Source organism: Lampris incognitus, chromosome 2 (assembly GCF_029633865.1).
Source record: "Lampris incognitus isolate fLamInc1 chromosome 2, fLamInc1.hap2, whole genome shotgun sequence".
Taxonomy (NCBI): Eukaryota; Metazoa; Chordata; class Actinopteri; order Lampriformes; family Lampridae; genus Lampris; species Lampris incognitus.
The window spans coordinates 109,184,545-109,198,349 of NC_079212.1; the positions used below are offsets into that span (position 1 = coordinate 109,184,545).

The following is a 13,805-nucleotide window of genomic DNA, read 5'->3' on the forward strand; positions in this document are numbered from 1 at the left end:
TCAACATCTCCAATCAATCTTGTCATTATTTTTTAAAATAAATTCTATTTTCTTGTCAGGAATAATCCCATAAAAGTAGGTTTAATTTTTATTTTTCTTAAAAGTGAATAGCCTGTGTGTGTATTCAAAGCAGCACCAGATAACTTTTTTGCTTCAACATATCATCATTAGGGCGTCTGGGTAGCATAGCGGTGTATTCTGTTGCCTACAAACACGGGGATCCCGGTTTGAAAACCCATCTTGCTTTCGGATTGGTCGGGCGTCCTTAAAGACACAATTGGCCGTGTCTGCAGGTGGGAAGCCGGATGTGGGTATGTGTCCTGGTTGCTGCACTAGCGCCTACTCTGGTCGGTCGGCGTGCCTGTTCAGGGGGGAGGGGGAACTGGGGGGAATAGCGTGATCCTCCCATGCTCTACATCTCCCTGCGAAACTCTTCACTGTAAGGTGAAAAGAAGTGGCTGGTGACTCCACGTGTATTGGAGGAGGCATGTGGTAGTCTGCAGCCCCCCCCCCGGATCGGCAGAGAGGGTGGAGTAGAGATCGGGACGGCTTGGAAGAGTGGGGTAATTGGCCTGATACAATTGGGGAGAGAAAGGAGGAAAGAAAAAAACATATCATTAAATTAATTTAGGTTGGATTGTGATGGCTATGGGAGAACAATACAATCGCCATCAGATCAATTCATCAGAGACCTTGTTTTCGCTATGTATTTTGTCTGCCATAGGGCATAAAACCCACTGGAACAGAAGATGGAAACGACATTGCCAAAATTCAAAAAGTTACATTGTGCCACTTTTAATCTACACTTCTTATGTTGAGTTGATTATCTACTGTACTTTAAATCTACCCAGTAAACTGCCCTGTTGTTTAATCCGGTGTACAACTAAATGGTAGTCCCCATGGGGACTGCCATTTAGTTGGCTGGACAGCTCCCAATATGCCACACTCCAATTTCATGTCCCTCGCTATTTAAATCTGACTTTGTTTACGCTCACCAGAGCTCGTCTAAGGTCACAGACCAGAAGCTTTAAATTATAAGGCCCCGTCTTACATTTTTTGCTCCAAAAACACATAGTATAATTGAGCTCAAGGTAAAACTGTCTTTTTTGGACAGGATAAAAACAATGCTCAAGCAAATAGTTGGCTTAATTTTCTAAAATTTGAGATTTTAAACATTTATGTTGCCAAAACTACTCAATGTGGGTGGAATCGTATAATGTCAACCTCATGGCATACAGTGGAGCACATTGAAAGTCATCAGCTGGTTACTGGCAAATGCTGGCGTGTAGTATCCCCCAACTCATCTCATCTCTTCAACAGTGCCCACCCCTAAAAGGCAAAGTACAGAAGATCCTTCATTGGACGTGGGGGGAACCCCCGCTGCCGGCTGAGCTGCCTCCTGGCCCTGACGGCAAGCCCGCAGACCCGCTGGCCAAGCCCCCGCTCAAGGGCCATCCAGAGAGGGAGTTCTTTGTGAAGTGGGCTGGCCTGTCCTACTGGCACTGCTCCTGGGTCAGCGAGCTGCAGGTGGGATCACAGAGCGAGGTCTTGTCTCAAATCGGATGCTTTTGTGTATTTTCATCATCACTTATTCAACAGAGAAGATGGTGTCTAATGCTGGTTGCAAAAATAATTAGTTTTCTGCTAGACTCTACATGTGGGCCCAGTATAGAGTGACCATCGCATGGTCCCTCAGCCATTCAGTGTTGAGAATATAACTACCCAGAAATCTTAATGTAATTAAAATACAAAGGCAAAAAACCACCACTTTTTGAACATTCAAGTGCTGACTGAACATTTGTTTGTAGTTAATTTGGGCTAAAGGACACTTTTTCTCTCATGGGCCAACATCACGATTTAACAAACACATTTTTCAATTTCTCATTTAGCGCTTATTTATTTTTGAAGTCAAATGGCCAACAATAATAGGGTATATGTCAAAAGAGTTAACCCCCATGATGAGTTCTTAATTTGTGTTGTTTTATGCTACCTCCATGCTTCTTTGCGTGAAACCATGCTACATTTTATTGCACATGGTCCATCTTGGGACAGAGATCCCTCCTCTGTTGCTCTTCTTGAGGTTTCTTCCTATTTTTTCTCCCTGTTAAAGTTTAAAGTTTTTTTTTTTAGGGAGTTGTTCCTTATCTGATGCAAGGGACAGGATGTTGTGTTGCTATAAAGCCCCTCAGGCAAATTTGTAATTTGTGATATTGGGCTATACAAATAAATTTGACTTAACTTGACTTGATTTAAATCATGTTCTGTGCTTTTTCCCATCTGGGCTTGTGCAGTTGGAGCTTTACCACATGGTCATGTACCGTAACTACCAGCGTAAGAATGACATGGATGAGCCCCCACCGTATGACTATGGATCCGGAGAGGAAGAGCTTAACAGTGAGAAGAGGAAGAGCAAAGATCCTCAGTATGCTGTGATGGAGGAGCGCTTCTATCGATATGGCATCAAACCAGAGTGGATGGTCATCCACCGGATACTTAACCACAGGTGGCCACTCATTTTTACACGCATGCTTAAACCCAATTCTAAAGAGGTTGCCACTTCACCATTTAAAATTTAAAAAAAATAAAAAAATAAAAATGAAATAGATGCAGATTTTGTGTCAGTGGTGAGGTCATATGACAATCAGCACTTCATGGTAACCCTACCTTACTCTAGTTAATGGTTACACTGATTTGCATATGAAACCGATCGTTGTTTTCGGTCATTATGCCACTGTATTGTTTATAAGGGTGGGGATACCTGCAGCCAGTTAAGACTGACGAAGTCACTTGGATGAGTGATGAAATGTTTCTTCCACTAAACGTTGTGTTTAGATGAACTGAATCACCTTTCTATGACTTACTAGACTCAATTCAGCATTCTCAAATTCCCTTACAAGAGACCTTACAAATTATAGGCCTTCAGCATTTTTCCAGATATTTCATTACTCCTGTGCAGAGGGATCTGCAAATACTATAACTGCACATTGATGGAGGAGACTGCAAAGATGCTGGAGTACAATACATTCAATTCTCTATCACTTCAAATAGATTTCAGCTTACATTATATCCAAAGAGCGATTTGCATTGATTTATCAAATTAATGTCTCCTCATTCTCTTGCATGTACAACTATGTGAACTGCAACTGTATCACAAATAACATACTAAACTCTTAAGAACAATTTGAATGCCATCTTCCAAAAACCACCAACCCCTCTTTCGCCGCCCCATTCAAATATTTTCTGCAGGCACCACTGGCTCAGATATGTGCCTTTTGTTCAGACCACAATGGAAAGCAGACCCACAAGATAGTCATCACTAAAAAGGGAAACAGTTATAGCTTTTTTCCAATTTGAGGTATAGCATAGTCTCACACTAAGAGGTAATCTATGAGTGTTTCTTAATTCCAGGTAAGTATTTTACTTTTGTTTCTATAGTTATCAAAGACTAAGAAAAGGAGTTGCAGTTCTGACAGCAATTATTTACAATACACTAACTTCCACCAACATCATGAAGAAATGGTAATGATAAAGTGTACCCCAATGTCTCGCAAATAAACCACCAGCAACAATAAAAAACAAAGAAACACTCTCACAAAAAAACCCATCTTAAATGTCCACAGTTGCTATGTGAGTACAAAAGGCTTCTTAAAACCGGATACTTTCTTTTTTCTTTACCGTATCTGTTTGTTTTTTTCTTTCCCCCTGCAGCTTTGACAAGGACGGGGATGTACATTACTTGATCAAGTGGAGAGACTTGCCCTATGACCAGAGCACCTGGGAGGTGGATGATTTTGACATCCCAGAATATGACAGCCATAAAGCTTGCTACTGGGACCACAGGTCAGTTTGCCGCATCTGTTCATTAACTCGACCTGAAGTCATTCCTCTTTCCAGGGTCGCTTTTTAAGTTGGCAGGGCAGGAGGGTGAGGAAAACCTGTATAAATGCCCTGGGTTGGAGGCCGGGGAAGCTCCATGCAGGGCTGACAATTATCAGGACAATTATGTGCACAAGTCATAAATAGGGGCCCTAATGTGCAGATCCTCTTTAAGCCTGCCATTTATACTCAGTGGTTGAAAGAAATGAAGTTCAAGTATGTTGTTACTGTATGTCTGTGAATGTTCTCATTAATCCAGGTCATGGTTATCCAAAGGAATTGAATCAAGTTGTTACTGTACTTAAATATATTTTCAAGCATCTGTACTTGAGTATATTAAACTTCAGAGACTTTACGCTAAAACTAACTTTGCACGACTTTGCACTACTTTTCAAAACAAATATCTATACGTTTTAACTCCACTACATTTCTAACACAGCAGCATTATTTTATTAAAACAAAACAGGACAAAAAAAACAAACAAAAAAAAACAAAACAGGATTTATATCTGTTATAACAAAAGCAAGAGGAGCCAATCCACTGAACCAACAATCACACAGATTCATTAAAATGTTGTAAAAGTAAGACCAAATCTTCAATTTAATTGTTGTTTTGAGGTTTGTTAGCAATATTGCAATTCAATGCAATATTGCTAACAACATGGAGAAAAACGTCTCATTTTGATTAACAGAATCACAAGTGGAAATTCTGTGTATTATTAGATCTGGGTCAAATAGGGTAAAAAAACCCAACAGCAGTGAGTGACTGGATTTATGAAACGTCTAAAAGGACTGCTGATATAGGATTGCTCATCAATGATTCAGTGGGTCCATATCCTTGTAAATTACTCTGACACCATCTATGCTATTTTATCTTGTAAATTGTAATGGGGGTATGCATAAGCTCTCATCTGCAGAAAAAGAGGTGCAGTATGCATACTTTAAGCTTCATTAGAGGCTTTTCATTTTATCAGGGTACTGAATATGAAAAGTAGTTTTACTTTTTTACTTTAAGAGCAAGTATTCATACTTTTACTCAGGTAGAAATGTCAGTGCAGTACGTTCACGTTTGTTCCAGTAGTTTTGTGTCAATGTACATGTACATTTACTTTAGTAGTACTTCTTCCACCACAGCATATATAGTATGATTGACTCTTTCTCTTCAGTTGGTATCTTTTATCTGTTTTTTCCCTACTGTCTTTCCCCCTCTTCCTTTCTTGTCCTTTGTTAGTTAGCTGTGTTTGCCTGCACACATGAAAATAAACAAAGACATATGCCCCCCCCCCATCTGCTGCTCTGTGCTACCCCCTCTTCATTGTTTGGTCTGATATCCCTAATGGGGTGCTGGGGTTGTGTGACAGGGAGCAGATACTCGGGGAGGACCAACGCCCCCTGTTGGCTAGGAAAGGAAAGAAACTGAAAGAGGACCATCCTAAGAGGGAAGTCCCGCCTGACGCCCCCATCATTGACGTAAGTAGGCCTTACCGAATGATTTAAAGAGATCAGCTGATCAATCACATCAAACGTCATATTGTTCATTTAAAACATAAAATCTGCAGTCTGCTTTCCATGAGAGCTTGTTAAAAGTGTGGGGGGGGGGGGAGATAGCTGTTTACTTATACTTAGGCTAAGAGTGTTTGTAGAGAGTGGAGGTATTACTGCGTGAATGTGATAGTGTACATGGGAGAAGTTGTGGTAGGATACGAGTCTGAGCTGTCAGTTGATTGGTCAATAGCCAAAATAGCTACTGGCCTATCTTCAATGTGTAATTTTCACACTTACTAATTCTTGTATCGTTTATGATATTGTAACGTGCATGGATAAGTAGACACGTTGGTCCTTGACTAACGGGTCGGACCCTTTAGTCGACTGGTTAACGTTGTCGCTTGCGGTGTGGGAGCCACTGGTTCGCGTCCCAGCTGTGGCGACGGTCTTCCAGACTGCCCCCCGAATTCGCTACAATATATATACACTACCGTTCAAAAGTTTGGGATCACCCAAACAATTTTGTGTTTTCCATGAAAAGTCACACTTATTCACCACCATATGTTGTGAAATGAATAGAAAATAGAGTCAAGACATTGACAAGGTTAGAAATAATGATTTGTATTTGAAATAAGATTTTTTTTACATCAAACTTTGCTTTCGTCAAAGAATCCTCCATTTGCATCAATTACAGCATTGCAGACCTTTGGCATTCTAGCTGTTAATTTGTTGAGGTAATCTGGAGAAATTGCACCCCACGCTTCCAGAAGCAGCTCCCACAAGTTGGATTGGTTGGATGGGCACTTCTTTGAGCAGATTGAGTTTCTGGAGCATCACATTTGTGGGGTCAATTAAACGCTCAAAATGGCCAGAAAAAGAGAACTTTCATCTGAAACTCGACAGTCTATTCTTGTTCTTAGAAATGAAGGCTATTCCATGCGAGAAATTGCTAAGAAATTGAAGATTTCCTACACCGGTGTGTACTACTCCCTTCAGAGGACAGCACAAACAGGCTCTAACCAGAGTAGAAAAAGAAGTGGGAGGCCGCGTTGCACAACTGAGCAAGAAGATAAGTACATTAGAGTCTCTAGTTTGAGAAACAGACGCCTCACAGGTCCCCAACTGGCATCTTCATTAAATAGTACCTGTTAGAGCCTGTTTGTGCTGTCCTCTGAAGGGAGTAGTACACACCGGTGTAGGAAATCTTCAATTTCTTAGCAATTTCTGGCATGGAATAGCCTTCATTTCTAAGAACAAGAATAGACTATCGAGTTTCAGATGAAAGTTCTCTTTTTCTGGCCATTTTGAGCGTTTAATTGACCCCACAAATGTGATGCTCCAGAAACTCAATCTGCTCAAAGAAGTGCCCATCCAACCAATCCAACTTGTGGGAGCTGCTTCTGGAAGCGTGGGGTGCAATTTCTCCAGATTACCTCAACAAATTAACAGCTAGAATGCCAAAGGTCTGCAATGCTGTAATTGCTGCAAATGGAGGATTCTTTGACGAAAGCAAAGTTTGATGTAAAAAAAATCTTATTTCAAATACAAATCATTATTTCTAACCTTGTCAATGTCTTGACTCTATTTTCTATTCATTTCACAACATATGGTGGTGAATAAGTGTGACTTTTCATGGAAAACACGAAATTGTTTGGGTGATCCCAAACTTTTGAACGGTAGTGTATATTTATTGTATGCTTCACTCATTCATTGGACAGAATGAGCCAGTTCTCTCATGGGTATAATTAAGGTTTCTCTTATCTATTCTAATGAAGTACTTGATGCTGCTATTATGCTACCAGGAAAAAAAAAAGTGTAGTCTCTTTTTGAAAAAAAAATTATACCAAATATCCCCCTGAGTTGTTTGTTGCTGTAGATAGGGGAGACCAGGGATGGTAGTAACACATCTTGTTTGATCATCAGTAAATTGGTGGTTGTTCATGCTAGGTCTCTCAAACTTTGATATGTGGTACCCATATTTGTCTAGCTAGCTAGCTACAACACTAGCTGGGGATAGATGTAATAATGACAGGTAATTAAGATCCACACTATCTAATTTATGCAAGAACTTTATTGAATAATAAAGAATAAATAGTTTTGAATAAAGTGAACAATTTAAAGTGACAAAACATTTTTTTCTAAAACTAAATTTAGCACAAAAACAATTGCTGTATGTGTGTGTGTGAGTGTGTGTGTGTGGGCTGTATTCCTGAATGTGCATATGCCACATAAGGGTTCAATCACAGTTGTGGCAAATGTAGATGGCTGCCCCTGGGGTGCAGGCGTTGTGGGCCCAGAACTGACAATGTTCACACTTGACTCACAGTTCTTAGTTGGCTGTGCACTTGTGATGGACAGATTTGGATATGAAGACTGAAAACCAGTCAGATCCTACCATGGATCTCTCAGCTTATGACTGGGGGTGTTTACAGTTATTGTCTACTTCTAACTGGTATGCAAACTTCCTGACCTAAAATCAAGTCAACAGTAAACATGTTATCGCGTATAAATGATGTATGACTCTATTGGGCAATCAGTGATAAACAAGCCACAACAACTATTGCGGAAAAGCTGTTAATCAATAGTCTCTACCTCTTCATAATGGGGACAATAATTGTGGAATGAAATATTTTCCTTAAAAATATGAGTGCCCCATTTTTTATTTGGGCCTATCTCATTCTTAGCTCTCGGGGGTTAACCCATAGTACAGATCAGCTGCTTCCTTCAAATAGTCAAGAGTTCCTCCTGTGCCTCATTGAAGACACTCTGACTACTACTACTACTACTATGGTAGACCCGTGTAGGCTACCGTAGAAGTCACTGGAGGCTTTCTGACTATTACGGTAGCCTACATGGGGCTGCTCATTGAACCCTCTTCTCTTAGCTTCTGTGGCTTTACAATATCTATGCAATGTGACGTGACAGATGGAGCTGGCCTTGGCGATTGATCCCACTAATTTTCCCCACCTGATTTCAATTACGGCCTTTCTCAGAATGTCTGCAGCGACACCCCTGTCCGTCTTCCGCTTTCACTGCCTAGGCATGCTTGAAAAAAGGAGAGAAGTACAAAAACACTGAGTCATCGTAAGGGGATGGTTGCAACATTTTTAATGAACTGTTGCAACTATCCCCACCCCGAGCAGCCATTACATAGCTAACTGTTTTAGCATGTGGGTTTGAAGTTAGCATGGATGCAAAGCATCAAATTAAACTAGAAAATTTGCTACTTCAGGTTATGTAAGTCAAACCATTGTATCTACGATACAATGAACGCTAGGCAAAAAAATAATCTTGATTAAAAAAAATTACTTTCCTACATGAAAATCCGTTTTTGGTCATAAAATCCACAGTGTTGCTCTCATAAACATGCCACTTCTCCTGTGACCCCCAAAAAGGAAATGGGAGTGTAGGATATTGATCACATCACTGCAGCTCTTTTCTGATTGGTCAAACTGACAGTATTACAACTAACTTGGAGTTACAACACCCCCCACTCTCTTCATATTTACGTTACTCACTGAAGTGGCTTAACTCATCGCCACCATCACACTAACATAGAGAAAATGTACCATGTACATTGTTGTACAACATACAGCTATTTGCCTCATTTTTGTCTTGATTGTAAACCACTTTGCATACTTTGGCTTTAGAAAAGTTCTTGAATAAATCCAGTTATTTGGATTATTATGTCTCCCTGCCTTTTCTCATCACCAGCCAACCATCAAGTTTGAGCATCAGCCGTGGTACATTAACGCCACTGGGGGTACCTTGCACCCATATCAGTTGGAGGGGCTGAATTGGCTGAGATTTTCCTGGGCACAAGGCACAGACACCATCCTGGCCGATGAGATGGGCCTGGGAAAGACAGTGCAGACCATAGTGTTCCTCTACTCACTCTACAAGGAGGTAAGGACAGGAAAACTCATAATGTGGGCAGTTTTGAGCCAAATGATCTGATATGTCAAAGTTATAGTGACACATTCTCATCCCAGAGCACCTCAGAGTTTATTGGAGCTTTGGCAAAAATGTCAGCATGTGTACACATAAAATACCTTTACACATTCGTGTAGGGTAGCACCAGGTGTCCAGTAGACTCCAGTGTTGAACCCTCTGCAGCAGTGTTGGATGCCTAAAGCTTCTTTACCTGGTTGTGAGAACCTTTTTCCTTCAGTGGTTTAGGCCAATCCATGAATATCAGTGAGATACAGGTTAGGTAGTGGTTAAGTTCAGGGTTAAGATTAGGTTGATAGCTATGAAAATTTCGCTATCTTATGCTGTGCTATACAGACACAGAAAGGTACCTTCCGTGTTCATCCGCTGATGCCAAGGGATTTTATCAAAGCTTCGCTATAGTGTGACCTGGGAATGAGAATGGGCTTGATATACGTAGTCATTTCAGTCCTATGGAGTCACTGGGATCCTTGAAGATGCTAATGTTACATTACATCACAGTCGTTACATCCTGGCCCTGTGTAGCTTGATGGGTGGAGCATAGCACTGGCACTGCTGATGTTATGAGCTCAGTTCCCACTGGGCTCATCAAATGCATGGACTCATATTCATCTCGGGTGACTTGGAAAATGACCTAGTGCTTTGTATACTAGATGGCAGACTTGCTATTAGGAGATGAAAATAATGAAGAATAAAATTGTACGTTAAATTATTTCTCATTGATATTGTAGATGACTCAGCATGACATTTGGTCTCTTTTAGGGTCATTCTAAGGGGCCCTTCCTAGTGAGTGCACCCCTGTCCACCATCATCAACTGGGAGAGGGAGTTTGAGATGTGGGCCCCAGACTTCTATGTGGTGACGTACACTGGGGACAAAGACAGCAGGGCCATCATCAGGGAGAATGAGTTCACCTTTGAAGACAGTGCAGTCAAGTCAGGACGGAAGGTTTTCCGCATGAAGGTAACCTACGCTTTTCAAGTAAATACAAATGGTTTGCCATTTTGAGCCATGTGTATACAGGTGTTCATCTCAGTCAAACACAAGAAGAGCTGATTCCATGAATTACCCTCAAACACAGAGAGGGAAGGGATCTACTGGAATCAGCTGATGTATTGGAGGTGTGTTAGTTGGAATAAAGATCTAAGTTTTGCTAGACAAGGCAATACAATAAGTTCCAGAAAGTAAACAAAAAAATCGTTGCGATGCATCTTAAAGTAATTTTAGTTTACCTAGTTATAAATGACAATGCACTACTTTTCTATTTATGTCATTTCAAATGTCTTGATAAAGTCCCACATATTTTGTACTGCATGCATCTGAGACAAATGCTGAGAACTTTTTTTTTAATTTGAATCCGAGTCCATATCAATTGCCAGTAAAGTTTTCATGAACTAGGACTTTGATTTGGTAGGTTGCTCATATTGAACACTTAGCCCTAACAGGAAATTTTATAAATTGCAAAGTTATTTGAACATTCAAATTATATCAAATATTATAAACTATCAAGGATGAACTGAAAATGAATTTTAAAGAATATTGGGAACTTCTTAGAAACTAAATGACCATGGCTTACAACACTAATCAGTTTGGTGTAGTTTCTAAATACTTTGACTCTTATGCAGCGTCCTCATCCATCCATCCATCCATTATCCAAACCACTTATCCGGATCTCAGGGTTGCGGGGATGCTGGACCCTATCCCAGCAGTCATTGGGCGGCAGGCGGGGCGTCCTCAACCATATTTTACTAAATCTAAATTGCTTGGTCTTCAGAAACTGATGAGTAGCTGCATATTCTGTTGATGCTCTCCATTTTCTTCCTTGCAGAAAGACACACCTATCAAGTTCCATGTGCTGCTGACATCTTATGAGCTGATCACCATCGACCAGGCCATTCTGGGCTCCATCAGTTGGGCCTGTTTGGTAGTGGACGAGGCCCACAGACTCAAGAACAACCAGTCAAAGGTAATACACCATTTCTGGCACCAGAGCACCAATCCAAAGTGTTTGTTTGTCTGAGCTCTTTAGAAGCAACAAGATCACAGGAACACAAAGTGGTAGAGCTGAGGAAACATATTGTATATCCTCATACATCTCAATATTTTCATATTGCACGTACAACATTTATTCTGTTATGAATGTTTATCATATTTCATTGGTCTGTCTGCCTAACTTAGCTCAAAGCCCCCATTTATGCTGTTAACCCATATATTTTCATTGTTTTACTAGTCTTGTTTTGCATCTTATAAGGTTAGAATTAACGGCTTTGCTGTTATTGGTACTTGTAATTTTTCTCTTCTCTTATTTAGATCCTCTTTCATACATGTTATAGTTTGTTTGTCATGATGGGTAATATCCTATTAGATTATATTAACATAGTGCACCCGGGTGGTGCAGTAAACTTACATTCCAATGCTAAGGTTCACGGTTCAAGTCCTGGCACTGTCTTCGAGAAAAAGTGTTGTCTAATAATTGAAAAAATGTAAGATAAAAATAATCTCCATTGAAAAATTATAGTAAATGGCCAAAAAACCCTGCAATCCTTAAACGATTGATTGGATTTTACATATATTGTCACTGCAAAGGTTATCATGGCGGCTGTATTCATACCATCACCAATAATGCGCCCTGTCCAGTTTTTCAGGATCCTCAATGGGTATAAAATTTACTACAAGCTGCTGCTGACTGGGACTCCGCTTCAGAACAACCTGGAGGAGCTGTTCCACTTGCTTAACTTCCTCACCCCCGAGCGCTTCAAGTAAGCCTTTCCCATCCCCTCCTTCAGTTTTCCCATCTCACCTGTCTTTCTATGTCCTCGTCCTCAGATCCATCCCACCACCTGTCCTGTCATACCTCCCTGCTTTTACAGTGTACCCTTCCACCATCTCCCTATCCCTCATCCCTCTGTCCTCTGGGCCTCCTCAGTCAGCCTTAACTGTCTTAAAGAGGTGGGGGTTTTATATAAGCCACATCTCTCCACTCACCTGTGTTTTTTAGTCCATCTATTCAACCATCCTGCCATCTCTGTACCCACAGGGCGCTGCTGTGAGCCCCTGGTGTCCCTGAGGCTGGTTGCAGATTCAGATTTCAGTCCAACTGTTGTTATGTTTTCATACACCTCTCACGTCGATTTCAAGCGAATGATTACATGTCGCAAAGTAAATTGTGCAGTTTATTATGAGGTGCATGTCCATTACATCTGTTTAAACTAATAAAGCCCTGAACATGAACACAGGCACATGTGTCCTACACCGTGTATCGGTACTTTGACACCCACGAAAAAGATCGACCAGTTATAATTAAGAAAAGGCTGATCATGTGAATCCATTTTATTCACTTTTTCTTTTTTATTTGCCAAGTGTTTTTTTCATCGCAATTTATTGCATAGCGACAAAAAAGTTTGTTCACCTCAAGCGAGCATACAAACATTTGTGCGCATTTTGGGGATTCATTTGGTATTTGCCATTTCCAAAGTTTTTTTTTTTTTTATTCAAAACGAAAAAAAATTGCACAAAAACACTTGGATAGAAATGCGGTTATTGAAGGCTTCCTGGTTATGGAGATACACCAGAGATTTTGCTCCAGGATTTGTCATTATGACCCTCACAAGGGTCCTACAGTGCCTTAAGGCAATACATCATTGGACTTGCTCACATTAGCGTCACAGTATATGATGTCAAACTGTATGAGTTGTGGCATTTTAAATAACTGAAATTTAGATATTGCACAATAGTGTATTTTTTGGTCTTTTACAAATAACACATTCTATATACACTACCGTTCAAAAGTTTGGGATCACCCAAACAATTTCGTGTTTTCCATGAAAAGTCACACTTATTCACCACCATATGTTGTGAAATGAATAGAAAATAGAGTCAAGACATTGACAAGGTTAGAAATAATGATTTGTATTTGAAATAAGATTTTTTTACATCAAACTTTGCTTTCGTCAAAGAATCCTCCATTTGCAGCAATTACAGCATTGCAGACCTTTGGCATTCTAGCTGTTAATTTGTTGAGGTAATCTGGAGAAATTGCACCCCACGCTTCCAGAAGCAGCTCCCACAAGTTGGATTGGTTGGATGGGCACTTCTTTGAGCAGATTGAGTTTCTGGAGCATCACATTTGTGGGGTCAATTAAACGCTCAAAATGGCCAGAAAAAGAGAACTTTCATCTGAAACTCGACAGTCTATTCTTGTTCTTAGAAATGAAGGCTATTCCATGCGAGAAATTGCTAAGAAATTGAAGATTTCCTACACCGGTGTGTACTACTCCCTTCAGAGGACAGCACAAACAGGCTCTAACAGGTACTATTTAATGAAGATGCCAGTTGGGGACCTGTGAGGCGTCTGTTTCTCAAACTAGAGACTCTAATGTACTTATCTTCTTGCTCAGTTGTGCAACGCGGCCTCCCACTTCTTTTTCTACTCTGGTTAGAGCCTGTTTGTGCTGTCCTCTGAAGGGAGTAGTACACACCGGTGTAGGAAATCTT

At 40.5% G+C, this 13,805-nt stretch overlaps 1 protein-coding gene across 1 annotated transcript in view; it reads left to right on the plus strand.

Annotated features, from left to right (window-relative positions):
* chd5 (chromodomain helicase DNA binding protein 5) overlaps nt 1-13,805 on the plus strand; it is a 59,437-nt gene that overhangs the window by 18,622 nt on the left and 27,010 nt on the right. Inside the window, 8 exon segments of the mRNA XM_056301145.1 lie at nt 1,321-1,527; nt 2,292-2,503; nt 3,709-3,840; nt 5,237-5,345; nt 9,075-9,266; nt 10,074-10,274; nt 11,140-11,277; nt 11,949-12,070. Coding sequence (XP_056157120.1) covers nt 1,321-1,527; nt 2,292-2,503; nt 3,709-3,840; nt 5,237-5,345; nt 9,075-9,266; nt 10,074-10,274; nt 11,140-11,277; nt 11,949-12,070 — 1,313 coding nt within the window.